Source organism: Suncus etruscus, chromosome 4 (assembly GCF_024139225.1).
Source record: "Suncus etruscus isolate mSunEtr1 chromosome 4, mSunEtr1.pri.cur, whole genome shotgun sequence".
NCBI lineage: Eukaryota > Metazoa > Chordata > Mammalia > Eulipotyphla > Soricidae > Suncus > Suncus etruscus.
In genome coordinates this window covers 146778394-146801872 of record NC_064851.1, presented here as the reverse complement: position 1 = coordinate 146801872, position 23479 = coordinate 146778394, and the positions used below count along the sequence as shown (strand labels likewise).

General features: G+C 42.8%; 1 protein-coding gene across 1 annotated transcript in view; it reads left to right on the top strand.

Annotated features, from left to right (window-relative positions):
• Positions 1 to 22614, top strand: part of NSD3 (nuclear receptor binding SET domain protein 3) — a 133748-nt gene extending 111134 nt beyond the window's left edge. Inside the window, exons 19-24 of the mRNA XM_049771797.1 lie at positions 2716 to 2985; positions 11722 to 11838; positions 14332 to 14473; positions 18213 to 18319; positions 20137 to 20341; positions 20676 to 22614. Of these exons, the coding sequence (XP_049627754.1) occupies positions 2716 to 2985; positions 11722 to 11838; positions 14332 to 14473; positions 18213 to 18319; positions 20137 to 20341; positions 20676 to 20917 (1083 nt within the window). The 3' untranslated portion in view covers positions 20918 to 22614. The remainder of the gene's footprint in view (positions 1 to 2715; positions 2986 to 11721; positions 11839 to 14331; positions 14474 to 18212; positions 18320 to 20136; positions 20342 to 20675) is intronic.
• Positions 22615 to 23479: the final 865 nt, after the last annotated feature.

Sequence of the window (23479 nt, the reverse complement as noted above, 5' to 3'; positions counted from 1 at the left end):
AAACTGATTTGAATGTTAGAATGCTTTTTGACTTGTGGAAATTTTTGCTCCTTATCACCCAGTTTTCTTTTTTTTTTTTTTTCCTTCCTATTTTTTTCTTCATAGCCAGGGATGGTTTACATCTTCAAATAGGTACTAAACTTTATAGCTCGTTACTTGAGAAGGTTAAGTCCATTTTGATTTGTTTTGGGCTGATATGAAATTCTTTTTTTTTTTTTTTTTCTTTTTTTTTTTTGGTTTTTGGGCCACACCCGGCATTGCTCAGGGGTTACTCCTGGCTGTCTGCTCAGAAATAGCTCCTGGCAGGCACAGGGGACCATATGGGACACCGGGATTCGAACCAACCACCTTAGGTCCTGGATCGGCTGCTTGCAAGGCAAACACCGATGTCCTATCTCTCTGGGCCCTAACACCCAGTTTTCTATAAAACGAACTGAGGACTTCTGTTGGAAGTATCATACTGTGAGAGCGAGGTCTTTGTTAAAATGGCACAGACGAAAAACAAGTTTTATGCTTTATTTTAGGAAGAGAGGATCTGTACCTAATTTCAACCTATACAAGGAAAGTTCCAACAAGTAATTCTTGGGCCACCAAAAGGGTATCCTAGAATTCAACTCAAATCTATCCTGTCTATCCAGTAATAACATCAGATTCCATAAGTTAAAGGCTCCACCTTACAATACCCTGCCTTTCAGAGGCCAGTAACCTGTCACAATCTAGATTGTGAACTGTGCTTCAAACCATGCTGTGAATCTGAAGTTCCACGATCATTTCCTTCGTTTTGACTATTGTTATTCTGGCTCACAAAACGGTAACATTTCCTTACTCAATTTTTACTTATTATAAAATAAGGATTTCCAAATGGAAGCAGACATAGACTAGGGTTCAGAAAGGCCTACAGCAGGGGTCTCAAACTCAATTTACCTGGGGGCCGCAGGAGGCAAAGTCGGGGTGATCCTTGAGTGCAAAGTCAGTAGTAAGCCTTGAACATTGGGGGGGGGGTTGACCCAAACAACTAAAACAAAACAAAACAAAAAAAGATTCCTCTAGGGCAGGGCCACAAAATGTTGTACGGAGGGCCGTTTGCGGCCCGAGGGCCTCAAGTTTGAGACCTACAGCTTCCATCTCCTCCATCTTCTTCAGATTGCCACAGTCTCCCAGTATTCTGCATGTTCACCAGCCCAGAAATTCTCTAAATATTGGCCATTGTTTTTTGGTGGGGCTCTATCACACATGCATGGTTGATGATATCAGAGAATCCCAAACTTACTTGGCTTAACATACTTTATTTGGGCGAAGAAAAAATACTCAGTACTCTTGGAAATCTGTCTTCTTTAAGTAGAAGCACAGAAAGAAATTAACCCCCCAATACACTAGAGACTGCTATCTCCCACCCCCTGGATGGTTCTAGCATCCCCAGTATGGCATTATTGTCTACTCTGAACCACGGATTTAATCATTGGTAGGGTAGGAGGTGGCTAAAAGTTTCAACTTCCAGTTCATTAATGTTTTCCTGGGCAACCAGCATCCTGCTAAGATACAGTCCAAAAGCTACCTCCTCAACATAAGCCCAGTTGTTTTAGAAAGGGGATTTTTAATAAGATATTCATTTCACTCTAAAATTTTTGAAAATAAGGATAAGCTCTGAGATATTACAAAATATTTTATATCAAATGTATAGAATATCTGTTATATCAGATACATAAATTATCTCTGTTAATTTCAATGGTTTGGAGAGCTTTGCACCATGACCAGGGACAAAGACCAAATATAGATGAAAGATGTTAGCTATCTGAATGATCAAATATATCAAATATATGATTCTTATAAATCACATTATTACAGATGTGGAATCCTGCTCCACTGCCTGGTTATTCTGCAAACAAATGAGAATATACAGTTGTCCCCTTTCTTCCAGAGAGCACACAGTTGTTTCAGTTATAAGAATCCACATCAGAGGGGATCGGAGAGATAGCACAGCGGTAGGGTGTTTTGCCTTGCATGCTTCCAACCCAGGAGGGACTTGGTTTGATTCCCGGCGTTCCATATGGTCCCCAGCCTGCCAGGGGTGATTTCTGAGTGCCGAGCCAGGAGTAACTCCTGAGCACCACTGGGTGTGGCCCCAAAACCAATCAATCGATAAATAAAAGTTAAAAAAAAAAAGAATACACATCAGATATTGATCTTTTGGTATATCACTAAGGAGAGATATTGAGCTTAGCTTTTTATTCATTAAAACTAAAATGAGGGGCTGGAGAGAGAGCATGGAAGTAAGGCGTTTGCCTTTCATGCAGAAGGTCATCGGTTCGAATCCCGGCGTCCCATATGGTCCCCCGTGCCTGCCAGGAGCAATATCTGAGCATGGAGCCAGGAATAACCCCTGAGCACTGCCGGGTGTGAGCCAAAACACACACACACACACACACTAAAATGAAGAATGTTTCTCAGAGTCACACACACACACACACACACACACACACACACACACACACACACACACACACACGTGAGCCAAAAACACACACACACACACACACTAAAATGAAGAACGTTTCTCAGAGTCTCACACACACACACACACACACACACACACACACACACACACACACACACACACACACACACACTAAAATGAAGAACGTTTCTCAGAGTCCTGTCACAGGCAAGACTGTTTCTGATGTCCCTGTTCAATTTTCTCTCATTTGTGTTTTTTAGGCTAATAAGGTTATGGGGAAAGTTCAGATTCATGTTGCAGACCTGTCAGAGATTCCCCGCTGCAACTGCAAGCCAGCTGATGAGAACCCTTGTGGTCTGGAATCAGAGTGTCTGAACAGAATGTTGCAGTATGAGTGTCACCCCCAGGTGTGCCCCGCTGGAGATCGTTGTCAGAACCAATGCTTTACGAAGAGGCTCTATCCTGACTCAGAAATCATCAAAACAGAACGAAGAGGATGGGGCCTAAGGACCAAAAGAAGCATTAAAAAGGTAGCATGGACTGGGCCTACCTCATAGTAATGCTAGTAATGCTGTAATAGGGATAAAAGACATGATGTTACAATAGAATCCTGCGGTTTTTTACTGGAGCAAACTTTTCTTTTTCTTTTTTTTGGTTTTGGCCCACACCCAATGACGCTCAGGGGTTACTCATGGTTATGCGCTCAGAAATTGCTCCTGGCTTGGGGGACCCCAGGGGACGCCAGGGATGGAACTGATGTCCAGCCTGGATCAGCCACGTGCAAGGCAAACACTACCGCTGCGCTATCGCTCCGGCCCCATTGAGCAAACTTTTAATATGAAGAGGTCTTAATAGAATTCACATAAACTTTGGGTGCATTATAAGTCAGTCTTAAAAAGGACAAGAGAACTTCTAAACGCAAATAATTTTAAAAAAATGAAGAACGGGCCGGAAAGATACCATGGAGGTGTAGGGTGTTTTGCCTTGCATGCAGCCGACCCAAAATGGACCTGGATTCGATTCCCAACACCCCATATGGTCCCCTGATCATGCCAGGCGCAATTTCTGAGCACAAAGCCAGAGGAACCCCTGAGTGCTGCTAGGTGTGATCCGTAAACCAAAAAAAAAGAGAAAAAAAAAGAAAGAATTTCTGGCAGGATCAGGGGACCCCTTGGGGTGCTGAGGATTAAACCCGGGTCCATACAGTGTTGACCGCGTGCCAGGCAAACGCCCATCTGCTGTGCAGTCGCTCCGGCCCTGCTAAATTATTTTTATTTAGTAAATTATTTTTACTTAGAATATATAAAGGGAAGGGGAGAAAGAGAAAAAAAGAAATGGGGCAGGGTTAGATTGATAGCACAGCAGCAAGGCATCTGCCTTGGACGCAGACGACCCAAGACAGACCCGGGTTCGATTCCTAGGATCCCATGTGGTCCACCAAGCCTGCCAAGGAGCTATTTCTGAGTGCAGAGCTAGGAGTAACTCCTGAGCTGCAGGGTGTGGCCCATAAAACAAAAACAAACAAACAAACAAACAAAGAATGGGGAAAGAAGAACACTAAGGACAGGAAAGATAATACATTACTTGCCTTGCACACAGCTGACCCAGGTAGGAACCCCTACCCCACAAGAAGTGATCTCTGAACTCAGGTTAGGAATAAGCCCATAACACCCTGGGTGTGAACCAAAAAAAAATTTTTTTTTCATTACAGTAGTGTTAGAGTAGTAACAGCATTTTCTATCCATGAAGTCAGTGATACCTTTTGTTTTTCTTTTTTTTTTTTTTTTTTTTTTTTTGGTTTTTGGGTCACACCCGGCAGTGCTCAGGGGTTATTCCTGGCTCCAGACTCAGAAATTGCTCCTGGCAGGCACGGGGGACCATATGGGACGCCGGGATTCGAACCGATGACCTCCTGCATGAAAGGCAAACACCTTACCTCCATGCTATCTCTCCGGCCCCAGTGATACCTTTTATCTTTTATAAAATACTACTCATCACAGAACCAGAGAGATTATGTAGTAGGTAAGGCACTTGCTGTGCATATATATGGCTGGCCCAGATTTAATCACTCTGCATATGATTCCCCAAACACTACTAGGAATGATCCCTGAGAGCCGGCTATACATGGCCCTAAACCATCCTTCCCCTCTAAAAAAATATTATTTATCACCTGATGTCAAAGTACAAACTGGTTCTTGAATAAGTCATATAAGGTTAACACATAATACGCAAATGTAAAGAACCATTTTCTTTGCTTGGGGAAGAGGGCTGAAAGAGAAAAGTCGAAAAATAAACTGGTCTCTATGGTATTTCACATTTGTAATGAAGTAACAATAGTTTTTTCCATTGGGGGTGGGTTGTGCCACACCCATTGGTGCTCAGGGGTTACTCCTGGTTCTGCACTCAGAAATTGCTCCTGGCAGGCTCAGGAGGCCATATGAAATGCCAAGGTTTTAACTCGGGTCTGTTTTAGGTCAGCCACATGCAAAGCAAATGCCCTACCGCTACACTATCACTTGGCCCAACCATAGTTTATTTTTATCAACAGAAAAATTTTGAACAACATAAGCTTAGAAGATTACTCATTTTTTATCAATAGACTTGTGATATTAAGCATTATGAGAAGGGCTAGAAAATTTGTGTGGAGGGAATGTTGGAGAAAGAACAGACTGCTAAAACATTAACTTTTTTTTTTTTTTTTTTGAGGCCAGAGCACTTGCCTTGCACATGGCCTAACCGGTTTTGATTTTCGGCATCCGTATGGTTCCCTGAGCCTACCTGATTCCCGAGTTACAGAGCCAGGAATAAATGAGCACTCCTGGATGTGGCCCCCAAAGCAAAACAGTGCTTTTATTTTTTGTGAGCTATTCTTAGTAGAACTATAAGGCTACTCCTGGTATCTTGGAGGTACTCAAGGGAACATATGTGCTGAGAATCAAACCAGCATGAGGTTGGCTGTATTTAAAGCAAAACCTTTACCCCCCACCCAGGAGTCAGAGCAGTAATTCAGCATTTGCTTGCTAGCTTGCACATAGTCAACCTGGGTTCTATCACAACACCCTATTTGGTATTGCAAGCCTACTAGGAGTGCCTTGCCCATGTATATTTACATGCACACACCCCTTCCCATGTATTGAATTTACACACACACCTTCATCCCAAGTATTAGTCTTCCAGTCCTAGAATAGAAAACATATTTATTTATGACCTTTGCTCAAAAATATAATAATGGAATCAGGGAGAGAGATGCTTGCCTTGCATATAACCAATCCCATATCATGTTAAGCTGGAATTATCCCCTGAGACTGCCAGGTGTGGTCCCATCTCCACACCATGTCCCCAAAAAATGTGTTACTGAGCAGGAGAGGTTGCTCAACGGGCTATGTGTCTACACAACTTTGACCCCCAACACCACATGGTCACACAGCATTTGGGGGTGACCCCTAAGTGACCCAGAAGCCAAAACCAAACATAAATGTATTAGTAAGTTTGGTAAGTCCTGTACATAGGCATTGACCAGCACCAATCCTGTATACCAGTCAGACAGGTATAACCACGGTGATAGCCCAGTGGTCTTCAACATGGTACCTGCGGGCTAACACCAATTCAGGGCCTGCAGGTTGAAGATCACTACTTCAGATAATACTGTTATCTTACATTAAATCCTTCATGGTTTCTGAAGTGAAAGAGTTCATGTTGTTTATAAACATGAAATGTTGAATTGGACAAATAGTTGCCCTTATTTTAAAAGGAGCTCAGATAATAGTGCAGAGTAGGACATTTTCCTAGCATGTGGCCTACCTAGACCTGCTCCTTGGTACCACATATGGTCACCCAAGCCCTGCCAAGATAGACTTCTGAACACAGAACCTGGAGTAAACAAGGTGTGGCCTCCAAATACCCCAAAGATACAATTTAAAAATTAAATGGAACAGCACTACACACCTGTTCAAACAATAAAATGAAAAATTATGATAAAGATGTGGAGAAACTGGGGGGCCAGAGAGATAGCATGGAGGTAAGGCATTTGCCTTTCATGCAGAAAGTTGGTGGTTTGGATTCCGGCATCCCATATATGGTCCTCTGAGCCTGCCAGGAGCGATTTCTGAGCATAGAGCCAGGAGTAACCCCTGAGCGCTGCCAGGTGTGACCCGCCCCCCCCCCCCAAAAAAAAGAAAAAGATGTGGAGAAACTGGATCTCACACATTGGGAATACATAAATGTAAATAATACATGGGGCTGGAGCAATAATACAATGTATAGGGTGATTGTCTTGCACTTGGCTGACCTGGTTTGATTCCTAGCATCTCAATGTTTTTCTGTTATGGGCATCCCCCAATTCGTAAAGACAGACAGTGGCCTGGCCTAGATCAGTAAAACTTTTCAATCATTTTGTAAGGATTAGCAAATCAAATTATAGCCCATATAATCTGCAGGGACAAGCCATAGTTGAAAGAGCTCATAGAACTTAACTATTATAGAAAAAGAGGCATGCCATCCATGGATATTTTGTCCTTGACATTATCAATGAGGCCGGAGCAGTGTCGCAGCGGTAGGGCATTTGCCTTGCATGCAGCTGACCTAAGATGGACCACGGTTCAATCCCCCAGTGTCCCATATGCTCCCCCAAGCTGGGAGCGATTTCTGAGCACATAACCAGGTGTAATCCCTGAGCGTCACCAGATGTGGCTCAAAAAGAAAAAAAAGCCTACATATTATCATTGTTATTGGGGAGGGTGGGGCCATACCTGGTGGCGTTTGGGGGGTCACTCCTGGCTCTGTGCTCAGAAATTGCTCCTGGCAGACTCGGGGTATTATTTGGGATGCTGGGGATCAGACCTGGGTCTGTCCCAGATTAGTCTCATGGGAGGCAAACGCCCTACTACTGTCCTATCGCTCCAGCCCCTCAACATTATTTTCACTAAACTTCCTAAATTTACTCCCAAGGAGAGCGCAATATTGCTGCAGAAAAACACTTTTTTTTTGTTTGTTTTTTTATTTGAGGCCACACCCAGTGACGCTCAGGGGTTACTCCTGGCTATGAGCTCAGAAATCGCTCCTGGCATGGGGGACCATATGAGACTCGAGGGGATCAAACCGCCGTGTGTCCTAGGTCAGCCACGTGCAAGGCAAATGTCCTACCACTGTGTCACTGCTCCAGCCCCAGAAAAACACTTCTAAAAAAGATGTTCAGGGGTGGGGGAGATAGCACAGTGGTAGGACATTTATTTGAGTGACATATGGTCAACCAAAGGCGGACAGTGATTCGAATCCCAGCATTCCATATGGTCCCCCATGCCTGCCGAGTGAGACACCCTCCCCCCAAAGAAAAGATGTTCAGGTACATAAAAACAATTCACCTGTTTGGGTAAAAATGGATAATTAATGGATTGCTGGTAATCTCATTCGAGGAAAAGGATATGCTTGTGTTTCTACAAATGGCAACCCTCCCAAGAAACTTAGGGTCCCACTGTGCCTGGTCAGAAGCAGGATTTTCATAAATGAAAAAAATTCAGACACAATGCATGATAGGACTGTAAACCTGGGGCCAGAGAGATATCATGGAGGTAGGGTGTTTGCCTTGCATGCAGAAGGACGGTGGTTCGAATCCCGGCATCCCATATGGTCCCTGAGCCTGCCAGGAGCGATTTCTGAATGTAGAGCCAGGAGTAACCCCTGAGAGCTGCTGGGTGTGACCCAAAAAAAAAAAAAAAGACTGTAAACCCCCCCCTTCAGAACCAACAAAGATTACTCAAAAAAAAAAAAAATGTGAGCAGGAAACAAACTGACCTCAACGTGTGGAAATGACCAATTCCAAAATGTCGATTCTGTAAATGAGGGAACTGGTCCTGCTCTCACCAGACTTCATAATTTAGGAGATTCTTGTTATATGAACTCGGTGCTACAATTCTTGTATAATATTCCCAGTCTGACTGATTACTTTTTGCCAGAACCATTATAAGAAGGACATTAACAGGTCAAATCCTTTGAAACATAAAGGTAATGTGGCAGAAGAGTTGGATAAGATTATAAAAGCTTTGTGGGCACAGGTATATCAACCCAAAAGACTAAGATGACCATTGGAAAGATAAATAATCAGTTTGTAGGAGACAGCCAACAGAATCCACATGAAACTACTTCTATTCTTTTTTTTTTTTTTGGTTTTTGGGCCACACCCTGTGCCGCTCAGGGGTTACTCCTGGCTATGCGCTCAGAAGTTGCTCCTGGCTTCTTGGGGGACCATATGGGACACCGGGGGATCGAACCGCAGTCCGTCCTAGGCTAGCGCAGGCAAGGCAGGCACCTTACCTCCAGCGCCACCGCCCGGCCCTACTTCTATTCTTAATGGAGGCTCTTCATCAGGACTTGAACAAAGCTGATTATAGAGGAAAATAGAGATCATTTTGTTGACTCAAAAGCTCTAAAAAACAAGCTTGGCAGGGACACAAGCAGTTTAATGAGTCTATTGCTACACTTTTCCAAGGCCAGCTTAAATCCACATTTCAGTGCCTCATCTGCCACCAAGAATCTCAGACATCAGAGATCTATACTCATTTATCCTTGCTTTTGACATCTACAGATTAATGCATGTTGCAAGGTTGCCTTAAGTGTTTTTTAAAGAACTGAGACAATAATTGGGTTTATTGCAGCCACTGTGACACACAGCAGGATTTTTTTTTTTTTTATGAAAGGCAAACGCCTTACCTCCATGCTATCTCTCCAGCTCCCCACAGCAGGATTTTTTAAATTCCTTTGATCCCCAGTATCTCTTATGGTAATCCAAGCACCACCAGGAGTGATTCCTGAGTGCAGAGCCAGGTTTAACCCCTGAGCATGACCAGGTGTGGCCTGAAAATCAAATAAATAAATGATAGAGCCAGTTTGGCAGATTTTCTTTTCCTGCCATTCCTAGCAATGCTCAGGGATTACTCCTAGCTCTGCACTCATGAATTACTACTGACAATGCTCAGGGTACCATTTGTGTTGCTGGGGATTGAACTCTTTACTGGCCACATATAAGACAAGTACTGTATCTACTGTATTGACTCTCAGCCTTTAGTATCTTCTTAGAAAAATAAACCTAGATCTGGAGATTAATGCACATGTTTTGCATGTAGGGTATCTGGGTTCAGTCCCTGGCACTTGGTCCCCCAAACACAACGAAGAATGATCCACAAAGCATACTAGAAAATACCCCTGAATTCTACTTAGTCCAACCCCTTCCCCGAATTAAATACATACTCTTCTCACCAAACAAAACACAGCTGGCTTTTATTTATCCTAGATCCAGACCCATGAGAACCCATGCCTACACCAAAACTTTTACCAAATGTTCATAATAGCTTTATTTGCAGTAGCCCAAGTCTGGAAACAATTTCCTTCTCGGGACCAGAGAGAATATAGTGGATAAGGCACTCGCCTTGCATGCACCAAACTGGGTTCAAAGCCCATCATCTCTTAGTTTCCTCAGCCTCGATAGGAGTGACTCCTTACCACAGAGCAAGGAGTAAGCGTTGAGCAAAGCCAGGTACAGTCCAAAATAACATTTTAAGAAAAGCTTTTCTGGGGCCAGAGCAGTGGCACAGAGTGGTAAGGCATCTGCCTTGCAAGTGCCAGCCTAGGACAGACTGCGCTTCTATTTCCCGGCATCCCATTTTAGGTCCCCCAAGCCAGGAGTAACCCGTGTCACTGGGTGTGGCCCAGAAAAATAAACAGACAAAAAACTGAAATAAAACCAGACCCAGGTGGACAGCTTAATGGGCTGGAGCACACGCTTTGCATTTAGTAGACCTAGGTTTGGTCTCCAGCACTGCCTGTTCTCCTCGGAACAACCCCAGAGCACAGAGCCTGAGCAGCACTGGATATGGTTGATAAACAGCAAAATAAAATGGTTTCATTTAATAATGAAGTTATTAACTTGAATAAAATGTGTAGAATTGTCAGTATCATTTTTCTGGTTTTAACATTGTACTATTAGAAATGGTAATGTATGGGGCTGGAGAGATAGCATGGAGGTAAGGCGTTTGCCTTGCATGCAGAAGTCGGTGGTTCAAATCCTGGCATCCCATATGGTCCCCGAGCCTGCCAGGAGCGGTTTCTGAGCGTGGAGCTAGGGGTGTAACATTGCAGGGTGTGACCCAAAAACAAAAAAAAAAAAAAGAAAAGAAATAGTAATGTAATATTGGGCTAATTGTGCAAGACCTAACCATTGGTGTCAACTGAAAGAAGGTTACATAGGGTTACTTCTTTCTTTCTTTCTTTCTTTCTTTTTTTTTTTTTTTTTTTTTTTTTTTGGTTTTTGGGCCACACCCGGCAGTGCTCAGGGGTTACTCCTGGCTGTCTGCTCAGAAATAGCTCCTGACAGGCACGGGGGACCATATGGGACACCGGGATTCGAACCAACCACCTTTGGTCCTGGATTGGCTGCTTGCAAGGCAAATGCCGCTGTGCTATCTCTCCGGGCCCCCTTCCTTTCTTTTCTTTTCTTTTTTTTTTTTTCTTTTGGCTTTTTGGCTTTTTGGGTCATACCTGGTGGTGCTCAGAAGTTATTCCTGTCTCTGTGTTCAGCAATTATTCCTGGCAGCTCTGGGATCTAACCTGGGTCAAATGTATACAAGGCAAAATGCCAAATGCCCTACCCACTATGCTATTCCACCTGCCCTTACATTTACTTTAAAAAAAGAAAAAAGGAAAACTCATAACCACCATGGGTCTGTCACAACTGATCCTGGAGCTCGGTATAGTCCCTTGAGCACCTCCATGTGGTGTGGTCCCAAACAAAACTACAAATAGCATGTTCATTTGCTTTAGAGTTATCTATTTTAGGCCAAGGCCTCAAAGCTACAAGCCAATAAAGTCTGTTGTAATACAGTTACAAAATCCTGAGTAAGTCAGTTTTCTCAAGTTTCAAAGAAATAACATGATGATGTCACATGGACTATGAAGTAATACTGAGAGCAAGAAAAGACTTACTTTGGTAGCTGTGGAGTTAGTCATACCTGATGGTGCTCAAAAAATACTCCAGCTCTGTGCTCAGCAACTACTTCTACAGAGCTAGAGGGGGTATGTTTGAGAATTAAGTCAGGCTTGAGGCAATGATACAAGAAAAATGGTATCATCAGAATGTCTCCAAATATAATAACTATTGTTTCCAGGTTTAAATGATATTTCTAGGATTCTTTTTGGATTTACTTTACCTGTTATTAAGAAGTCTTTCTCATAAAATACTCTGATTTTAAAGTTATGTACCGCTTGCTTCTCTGCAGGGCGAATTTGTAAATGAATATGTTGGTGAATTGATTGATGAAGAGGAATGCAAACTGCGAATCAAGCGAGCCAATGAGAATAGTGTGACTAATTTTTATATGTTAACTGTTACCAAGGTAAAATGCATTTTTTTTTAAAGTAAGACTTTATTCTTGTTTCATCATCTTCATTAGAACTGTCTTTTCTAATGTGATACTTTCTGGTCATGTGTAGTGATTTCCAGTAGGCAGTATGCTACCCACTGTATTATACTAATCATTAGACCAAAGCACAAAATGATTATCAAAGTCTTGCACATGTCATGTGAGACACGTTGTGAGATGTAAGAGAAACAAGAGTTGAGTCTGGAGTCTAATCTCAGCCCTTCTTAGCCCTCAAAGGACTTAGCCCTTGGTGAAGAAAAGAGAATCACCTCTCCACGAGTGAAGGTTTGGTTTAACAGAAAGTCTAAAGCTGGCCTTGAAAATTTTCCTATCTTACGAGAAATCAATCTATTGAAAATGACAGTAAATGGGGCTGGAGAGGTGGCGCTAGAGGTAAGGTGTGTCTGCCTTGCAAGCACTAGCGTAGGACGGACCGCGGTTCGATCCCCCCGCGTCCCATATGGTCCCCCCCAAACCAGGGACGATTTCTGAGTGCATAGCCAGGAGTAACCCCTGAGTGTCAAACGGTGTGGTCCAAAAACCAAATAGAAAAATGTAAAAAAAAAAAAAAAAGAAAATGACAGTAAAACATCTACTTATCTAATACATGGTCTATTTAGTCTCTGCACAGTCTAATTGATGCACATCAACCCATTTCTCATCTCTTCTGTGGTTCAATTGTTTATAGAAGATAAGCTAGAGCTAAAACCCCTGTCGTATTATGTGATTATTGGAATTCTTGTGACCAGACTGTCTCAAAACTGACGGAATTATTTTTTTGGGGGGGATTTTGGGCCACACCCGGCGGTGCTCATGGGTTACTCCTGGCTGTCTGCTCAGAAATAGCTCCTGGCAGGCACGGGGGACCATATGGGACACCGGGATTCAAACCAACCACCTTAGGTCCTGGATCGGCTGCTTGCAAGGCAAACGCCGCTGTGCTATCTCTCCGGGCCCACTGACGGAATTTTTATGGAAAGAAAATAGAGATCAGTTCAAAATATAATCTTTATTTATCTATTTATTTATTTATTTATTTATTTATTTATTTATTTATTTATTGGTTTTGGGGTCATACCGGCAGCATGCAGGAGTTACTCCTGGCTCTGTGCTCAGAAGTTGCTCCTGGCAGGCTTCGGGGACCATATGGGATGCTGGGATTTGCATCGGAGCTCATCCTGTGTTGGTCACATGTTGCTATCACTCCAGCCCCCCAAAATAATCTTAATTGATGTGAATTGCCTGAAAGCTTTGCAGCTCTTCAGAAGCATATTTTATAAACTTGAAATGCCGTTTATTTACATTACTTCTGTTGGCTCCTTCACTCCCATGCTCTCTGCATGGCTCCATCAGTCAGCATGACAATATTAGGAACAGTTTCAGTGCTTAAATTCAGCAGACTAAAACGGTATTTTTATTATATTTTGAACATTTTATATAAGTAAAAAATAAAACGCGGGCCCGGAGAGATAGCACAGCGGCGTTTGCCTTGCAAGCAGCCAATCCAGGACCAAAGGTGGTTGGTTCGAATCCCGGTGTCCCATATAGTCCCCTGTGCCTGCCAGGAGCTATTTCTGAGCAGACAGCCAAGTGTAACCCCTGAGCATCGCCGGGTGTGGCCCAAAAACCAAAAAAAAAATAAAATAAAACGCATGTTGACCCCTAGAGAGTATGTCCCACACTTTAGCATCCCATTTATCATATCTTTACATCTTAAATTGTCAGAAGTTTCTCTGTTATCTTTCTTTTTTTTTTTTTTTTTTTTTGGTTTTTGGGCTACACCCGGTAACGCTCAGGGGTTACTCCTGGCTATGTGCTCAGAAGTTGCTCCTGGCTTGGGGGACCATATGGGACACCGGGGGATCGAACCGCGGTCCGTCCAAGGCTAGCGCAGGCAAGGCAGGCACCTTACCTTTAGCGCCACCGCCCGGCCCCCTTCTGTTATCTTTCTTCCCTCTCTAGATTTCAGTGCGGGAATGATCAGAAACCTGACACAAAACTCTATAGTTCCCATCATAACTAACAGACTGAGCTTTTAGTCAGAAAATACCATATGGCTGTATTCTTTGATCTGTTTCTAAGGTGGGGGGATAGAAAAATCTAAACTTACTTGGGGCTCAGAGCAATAGCACAGTGGAGAGGGCATTTGACTTGCATGCCAGGGGTTCAATCCCGGTCATCCCATGTGGACCCCCAAGTCTACCAGGAGTAATTTCTGAGCTTAGAGCCAGGAGTAGCCCCTGAGTACCTCTGGTGTGGCCCAAAAACCAGGGGAAAAAAAGAAAAGAAACTCACTTCACCTTAATAGTTTGACATAAAGTTCCTCAAACTAGAGAACTTAGTAAATTTGCAGAGAACGGTCAGTTTTCAGACGGGTAGCAAAATGTTGCTGCCTTGTGATACTTGACAGAGTCGGGTTTTCTGTGTCAGGTTTCAAAGATCCCTTTCATTTCTGTTTTTCTGAAGGACCGGATTATTGATGCTGGCCCAAAAGGAAATTATTCTCGCTTTATGAACCACAGTTGTAATCCAAATTGTGAAACGCAAAAGTGGACAGTGAATGGAGACGTTCGAGTTGGACTTTTTGCTCTTTGTGATATTCCTGCAGGTAAAGTCCCTCATTGCCCATTTTCTCTCCCTAGGAAGAAGTATATCCTATGAATAGTGGATATTCTTTTTCTAGATTTTATGGAATCTTTTTTTCAGTGAAGATGAAGACTTACTGTAGAATTAACTGCCTATAAGACATTAAAATCTTGTGTTCTGCAAAAGGTTGAATGTAAGCAAGAGCCTTTAAGGGATGCTTTTACAGAAGTCCATCTACAATTCTATTAATTTTCCAAATTATTGTAGTCTGTATAATGTAACCATATGTTTAAGCTTATTTTTTTTTCTTTCTTTCTTTATTTATTTTTTTTTTGCATATTTTTTTTTTATTTAAACACCTTGATTACATACATGATTGTGTTTGGGTTTCAGTCATAAAAGGAACACCACCCATCACCAGTGCAACATTCCCATCACCCAAGTCCCAAATCTCCCTCCTCCCCACCCAACCCCTGCCTGTACCCTAAACAGGCTCTACATTTCCCTCGTACATTCTCAATATTAGGACAGTTCAAAATGTAGTTATTTCTCTAACTAAACTCATCACTCTTTGTGGTGAGCTTCCTGAGGTGAGCTGGAACTTCCAACTCTTTTCTCTTTTGTGTCTGAAAATTATTATTACAAGGGTGTCTTTCATTTTTCTTAAAACCCATAGATGAGTGAGACCATTCTGCGTTTTTCTCTCTCTCTCTGACTTATTTCACTCAGCATAATAGATTCCATGTACATCCATGTATAGGAAAATTTCATGACTTCATCTCTCCTGACAGCTGCATAATATTCCATTGTGTATATGTACCACAGTTTCTTTAGCCATTCGTCTGTTGAAGGGCATCTTGGTTGTTTCCAGAGTCTTGCTATGGTAAATAGAGCTGCAATGTTCTTTCTTTATTTTTTAAATTTTGTTAAGTAGCCTGTGTTCACATCATTTGTGTTCTTGGTTTATTTTTAGTTTTATTTGCTTGTTTGTCTTGTTTGAGTTTGAAAGCTCAGTCTGTTTCAAATAGGCATATAAAGCTTTGAGGCCAGTTACTGCTTTCAGTTTTCTTTTCCTGACTCATCCAGCTTCTTTTTGGGGAGTGGGGAGCCACAGCTGGTGACACTCTTCTAGCATCTTAACAATAAAATTTTTTTAAGTTTGTAGAATAATAGGTGAGGGGCCAGAACAATAGCACAGTGCGTAGGGAATAGGGAATTTGCCTTGCATGTGGTCAACTGGGTTCAATCCCCAGCATCCCAGGTGGTCTGAGCTTTCCAACAATGATTTCAGCCCCAAGTGCTGGTGGGTGTGGCCCAACTCCCCACCCAACCAAAAAAAAAAATGGTGAGAACTGCTATAGCAAGAAAGAGATTTAAACTGTTTCTAGAGATGTCAGAGTGAGAGTATAGCAGATAAGGCACTTGCCTTGCATGTGGCCAACCCTGGTACAGTCCCCAGCACAACATAATGTCTCCTGAGCCCACCAGAAATGATTCCTGACCTCAGAGCCAAAAATAATTTCCTAGCATCACTGTCCATGGCCACCCAACAAACAAAGAAACAAACAAGCAAACAAATATATTGAGTTTCTAGAAGTCATATATACTGGCAAACCCAGCTAAAAGCTAATTTTCATCTTTGAATTTCTGAACCTTTGGTAAATAGAGTAAACCTCAGTCTTGCTTGATTTTTGTTTGGGGCCACTCGGGACTCTGTGCTCAGGATCAAGGTGTTCAAGAGACCTATATTCAGTGCCAGTGATCAGACCCAGGTAGCCTCATACAAACCAGTCACAGTAAACCTCTATTTTTTTCATGATATAAGGCAGGGATGGGCCAAAGAGATAGTACAGCAGGCATGGCACATGCTGGGGATTGAATCCGGGTTGACCACATGCAAGGCAAATTTCCTATTCCCTACCCCTTGTGCTATTGTTCTGGTCCCTCGAGCCTATCAGAAATGCTTCCTGGTTGATGAGCCTGTAGTAAGCCCACTGCCACTTGTCTCAAAAAAAATAATAATAGGGGCCGGCACGGTGGCGCTAAAGGTAAGGTGTCTGCCTTGCCAGCACTAGCCTAGGATGGACCACGGTTTGATCCCCCGGTGTCCCATATGGTCCCCCAAGCCAGGAGCGACTTCTGAATGCATAGCCAGGAGTAACCCCTGAGTGTCAAACGAGTGTGGCCCAAAAACCAAAATAATAATAATAATAATAATAATAATAATAATAATAATAATAACAATAACAAAAAGGAAAGCACTATTATTGGAAATAATGTAGTTATCACACTTCCATGATCATGTTGTCTACTTAGAAACATACAAATGAGGGCTGGGGAGATAGCACAGTGATAAAGCCTTGCATGCCGCTGACCCAGAACAAATGGACTTGGGTTCAATTCCCAGCACCCCATATAGTCCCCTGAGCCTGCCAGGAGCAGTTTCTGAGCATAGAGCCAGGAGTAACCCTCGAGCACCGCCAGGTGTGACCCAAAAACCAAATTTAAAAAAAAAAGGAAATTAGGGAAGATGATGGAAGGGGTCAGAGTGATAGTACAATGTGTAGGGCATTTGCCTTGCATATGGCAGACTCAGGTTTGATCTCTGGTATCCCATATTTGCTCTCCAAATGCTACCAGGAGTAACCCCCTAAGCATCACCAGGTGTGACCCCCAACCCCCCCCAAATAAAATTAGAAAAGACAATTTAAACTAGAAATCATATTTCTTTTCTTGAGTGGGAGCATACTTGGTGGATCTCAGGGTTTACTCCTGGTTCTACACTCAGAAATTACTCCTAGTAGGCTCACAGGACCATATGGGATGTGGGAGATCAAATCCAGGTTGACACACCTGGCAGCACTTGGGTTCCTCCTGGTTCTATGCTCAGAGATCACTCCTGGCAGGCGTGGGAGACCATATGAAATGTCAGGAATCGAACCCAGGTCAGTCCTGGGTTGGCCTCTTGCAAGGCAAACATCCTACCCACTGTTACCACTCTGGCCCATGATCCCAATATTTCTTTTTTGTTTGTTTGTTTGTTTGTTTCCGGATTTTGGATCACACCCGGCAGCGCTCAGGGGTTTCTCCTGGCTCTACACTCAGAAATCGCTCTTAACGAAAAAAGTCAAAGGAATCGCTCCTGGCAGTCTGGGGGAACCATGTGGGATGCTGGGATTCGAACCACCGTCCTTCTGCATGCTATCTCTCTGGCCCCGGTCCCAGTATTTCTTAAGCATAAATGTCAAATCCTTTTATTTATTTATTTATTTTTGGTTTGGGGCCATACCCAGTGATGCTTAGGGGTTACTCCTGGATCTGCGCTCAGAAATCACTCCTGGCTTGGGGGACCATATGGGATGCTGGAGGATCGAAACTTGGTTCGTCCTAGGCTAGCCCCGGCAACAGTCTGGCCCATCAAATTATTTTTTATTTTGTATTTTTGTATTTTTTAAATAAATCTTGAAGCATCACTACTTATTCAAGTAGTTTTTGTCCACTTCAACAGAATGAATATGACTTTTTTTTTTTCATGCGGGTATCCAACCTAGGTCTCACATGTGAAAGGAAAGAATTCTGCCACTTAACTGCAGCTTTTTTCCTCCAGATCTTGTTTTCGCTGAAATCCTTCCTTTGTGTCCCTCATCACTATTTTTAGCATGGAACCTGGGGAGGGTGAAGTCTTTCAGTCAGTTATGACTCTTTTTCCATTATAAATACACATATATCTGAGTGTGAGTAATGCCTTCTCTCCTTTTCAGGGATGGAGCTGACATTCAATTACAATCTGGATTGCCTGGGCAACGGCAGAACAGAGTGCCACTGTGGGGCAGAGAACTGTAGTGGTTTTCTAGGAATGCGGCCAAAGGTGAGTTGTGGACGTGAGGAAGTGAGTAATGGGGCTGTTGAAGAAGTGTAGTCTGTGTGTGACCTTATGGGGAAAATGCCCGCAGCAGGCCCTCTTTTTGCTTAGCAGTTACCGTAGTTATATTCACCTGAAGTTTAGACATTCTGGCTTTCCATGGGAGCATTTCTTAGATTCTGAAAGTTTATTTGCATTTCTGATTGAATTTGAAGTTTGCATAATTCTTATCAAACCTTTTTAATTTGCAATATTCTAAATTAAAAGCCACTGAACTATACTTAAATTACTGACTTTAAAAATTATTACTTTATTTAAACACCACAGTTTGCAAAATTGTTTCTGACATTCAGTGTTCCAACACTGATTCCACCACCAACATTCCCATCATCATTCTAACCCACCCCCACGCCTGCCCATCGGCAGGCACAAAATCATTTCCGTTATTTTGTTTGTTACAACTAAATGATGGGCCGGAGAGAAAGCACAGCGGTAGGGCATTTGCCAGGACCAATGGTGTTTCGAATCCCAGCATCCCATATGGATCTCGGGCCTGCCAGGAGTGGTTTCTGAGCAGAGAGCCAGGAGTAACCCCTGAGCACTGTTGGGTATGGCCCCAAAACCAAACAACAACAACAGCAAAACAACTAAATGATAATGGTAAATCATTGTCTGAAGGTTTATTAAGTGAATGGTATCAGTGTCTAGTTGTTGTTGTTGTTGTTGTTGTTTTGTTTGTTTTTGGATTACACCCGGCAGTGCTCAGAGGTTACTCCTGGCTCTACTAGGCTCAGAAATCGCTCCTGGCAGGCACAGGGGGGTACCATATGGAATGCCTGGATTTGAACCACCGTCCTTCTGCATGCGAGGCAGACGCCCTACCTACCTTTAAAAAAAAAAAGCACCTCAGGGCCAGAACGATAGCATGGAGGTAGGGCATTTGCCTCACATGCAGGACCGTGGTTCGAGACCCCGCATCCCATATGGTTTTCCCTAAGCCTGCCAGGAGTGATTTCTGAGCAAAGAGCCAGGAGGAACCCCTGAGCATCACCGGGTGTGACCCCCCCAAAAAATAAAAGCACCTCATGGGGGGGTGGAGCAGTAGCACGGTTGGTAGGGCATTTGTCTTGCATGTGGCCAACCTGAATTTGTTCTCCTGCATTCCACATGTCCCCAACCCCCAGCATTGTCAGGAGTAATTCCTGAGCACAGAGCCAGGAGTAACCCCCTGAACACCACCAGGTGTACCCTTTCCAAAAAAAAGATAACTCATTTAGAAGACAATGAAAAGGAAGCTTTATTTGGGGCAGGAGAGGGAGGTAGGAAGGAATCTTCAAGCAGTGCTCTGAAAGCCTGGCAATTTTCATCCTTAACGAGGCTGTAGCATGCAGTGCTGCTTGGTGGTGCTGAGGTACTGGAGGGTCAAACTCAATGGTCACTAGTCATGGGGCCAGAGTGGTAGTATGGTGGACAGGGCACTTGCCTTGCATGTGGCTGACCCAAATCCAGTCCCCAATATGGTCTCCTAAGCCCCACTGGGAGTAGTAATTCTTCAGTACAGAGCCAAAAGTAACACCTGAGGATTGCTATGGGGGATCCCCCAAACAAACAAACAAAAATTCTGGGGCAGGCTGCATGCAAGGCATGAGCCTTAACCCCAGTACTAAGTCTCTGACCTCAGAAGCCTTGATTTTTATTAGGAAATGTTGCAGAATCAATCTTAATGTTTTTAGGTAGTTGAACAGTAGATACTTTACATTTAGCTTGTAGCATTTTTGTTCATATGAAAATCTTCACACACTGAGACTCTACTTTTCTTCCAGTCGGCGTGTGCCTCAGCCACTGAAGAAAAGACAAAAAATTCTAAGTTAAAGCAGAAGAGAAGAAAAATCAAAGCAGAACCAAAGCAGATGCACGAAGATTATTGTTTTCATTGTGGAGACGGTGGAGAGCTAGTCATGTGTGACAAAAAAGACTGTCCCAAAGCATACCACCTCCTATGCCTTAACCTCACACAGCCGCCATTCGGTAAGCCCGGGTGCAAGACCCTTTTGCTGACTTACATCTCGGCCAAATCTGTTATAGTTCAAAAAAAATCCCACTCTGCTAAAGGGAGCCATGAAGTAGGACCACTAAACAAAACCAACAGAATAGCATCCTGAAATGCCAATGAGAGATGTGTTTCATTTTTACTAACACCAGACCCCTGTGGCCATACACCCTGATCTGTGCTCATGTGAAACTTCGAGTGGTGGTCAGTTCTGGTAACTCTTGAGTCAGAGGACAAGGTGGAAACTGGGCTTTTGGTGGGTAATTAAGACACATATTAACGGGCTTTCCCTCTCTCCCTCTCTCTTCTCAGGAAAGTGGGAATGTCCGTGGCATCAGTGCAGTGAGTGCAGTAGTGCTGCCGTTTCCTTCTGTGAGTTCTGTCCACATTCATTTTGTAAAGATCATGACAGGGGGGCACTTGTCCCTTCTGCACTGGAAGGCCGGCTCTGCTGCTCTGAACATGACCCTGTAGCTCCCGTGTCCCCTGAATACTGGAACAAGATCAAATGTAAATTGGAATCACAAGACCACTGCGAAGAAGTCAAGGAATAAATGGGTGGCGATTTCCTCTTTTTTTATTGGAATGGGAAAAAAGGGAAACAGCAAATCCTGCATTTGTATCAAAAGAGACTACTGCAGTGCATACAGCCTTTGCCATCAGTACTGCCTTATTTTGAAGCAAAAATGGACCAACGGGCCACCAGTGTGTGCAGGCAGAAGCCGTAGCGATATCCGTTCTTTTTATGCTGTTTTGTTGATTTGGGGGAGTCTCTGCTGGAGGGTTAAGTCCTCTTAGTCTTTCCTTGCCTTTTATTATGCTTCATTGCCTTTGTGGCTGGAAAAAGAAATCTTTGCTTTTAAACAAGAACAAAAGGAAAAGAAAGCTCTATTAATGAGATCAGTGTCAATCTAGGCTGTGTACCTTGGGTGTAAAAACGCAGAGGTTGTTATCATGCTTTTTTTTTTTTTTTAATTTGGGAAGTGTGGTTCAGATCAGCACGTATGCTTATCTGTGAAGTGGGAACTGGAGAAAGCCTTCTTGAAAAGGGTCTGATGAGATTTACCTCTTTACTAACCAGTTGCTAGGCCTGCTTCTCCTTCTCTTCAAAAGGTCTTTACTGCCCAAGAGAAGGGCTTAAAGAGAGCACTTATCTGGCCTCTTGCAAACAGAATGCCTCAGTGGGATTTACTTCTGTGGTCTTAAACTGTAGGCTTTGCAAGACAAGAACGTTACCTAAAAAGGTATCTGTAATGTAGTTTTGTTTATTTTTCATTTGTTTTGGAGGAAAAAAGAAATGGATGTGCTCACCAACCGGGAAATGCTTTCCATCGACCACAAGTATCTTGATGAAATGCAGTTAGTTATGTAAACATGAATGCATCATTAGAATGGACATTCCCGTTCCCATGATGCACTGATACAGGCAACTAACGGGAGTGAAAGGCACACAGGAACACACAGGAAAACGGAATCTATACATAGTACCGTTTTCTGTCCAATTAATCAGATATTGTCTGATTTGGAGAGAATTATGGTCATTTTATTTTTTGTCTCTGCTCCCCTCTCCTGTTTAGTCATTTCCTTTTTTCATTTAGCCCTTCCATCATTTTTCCTGATGAAAATGACGTAAATGAAGTTAAGTAGCATTTCAATAGATCTTTGTTCAGTTCCTAATTTTGATATTTGTTCCTAATTTTGGTGGGAGAGTGTGTGAAAGGGTTTCCCCGGGATGTATGGAAACTTTTTCTAAGTATTATCCAGTACTTCAAGTTGCCCCGCTGAGAAAGGGGAAGCACTTCTACTTTTGACAGGGTGTCTGAGACAAGTCAACACTTCATCTTAGGGAAAGCACTTCGGGGAAAGTTCCCAAGAAAGTCAGTGTTACTGAGAATGAATGGTTAATGCTGCTGCTTGGTCTCCTAGCTGCAAGTGGAAATGCTGTCTCCCACAAAGCTCACTTGCTTTTAATGCTTAGGAATGTGTATATCCCAGTATTTCTTCCATAAATAATGAGTAATGTCAAATATTGTTTTAACACTGTACTAAGTAGAGGACTAGGGTTAGCTTGAATGAACATTAACTTTCTCTGTGAATGTTGAATGCTTAGTTGCTGGTACCTGATAGCATCTGTTTTCCCTCAAAAAGTATCTAATAACTTTATGAAGATAAGGAGGATAGCTCAGCCACATTCCTTTAGCTATGTGTTCCTTTTTCTTATTAGAGTTCTTCTCTGGGAGAAAAAAAAGAAAACTTTTGTGTCTCTTTTGTTATGCATCTGTGTAATTTTACAGAATTTGTTTTTCTTATTAAGAAAAACAAGGGGCTGGAGAGAGCACAGCGGTAGGGCATCTATTTGCCTTACAAGCTGCTGACGCAGGATCGACATTGTTTCGGATCCCAGCAACCCGTATGGACCCCGGGCCTGCCAGGAGTGATTTCTGAGCAGAACCAGGAGTAACCCCTGAGCACCGCCGGGTTTGGCCCAAGAAACAAAAATCAAAAACCAAAACAAAAAACAGCAACAACAAAAAAAACCAAACCCCACAGCACTACTATTCCTTTACCTAAGCTCCTAAACTGCCATTTGCCCGATTGTTAGCAATTAATTCTAAGGTAACTTACTGGCATCCAATATCCATTGACTAGATGATCCCAAAAGAAAGCAATGGGAAATGCTATCCATGTTACCAAGTGTAACTGCTGCAGGTTACATGAATCGCAGCCACCAGAACACTAACTTGTGCGCTTGAGCCGTTCTGTCAGTTGATATCCTTTAAAAAGAATATGTGTAAGATAATCTAGGTTTTGTCATACTAAAACTTTATTTTATATGTGTATACGATAAATGTTTGCTTTTTTAAACTTAATGATGTGATTTCCTTTGATGTTAAAATGCAACTCTTATTGAAACTGTATCCAATATGAAACCTTTTCTCTTGATTTCTTTTAGTCAAGCTGTTTAATACCACTTTTCTATGGTAAACCAGGGTATCCTATCTACTACAAATACCTGAGGTTTAAGTATTTTTATGCAGCTTCTTTGTTGAGTCACATTTTATTATAGATTTGTATCAAAACTCTGCTGAGATTTTAATCTTTTGGGTACATTGCAG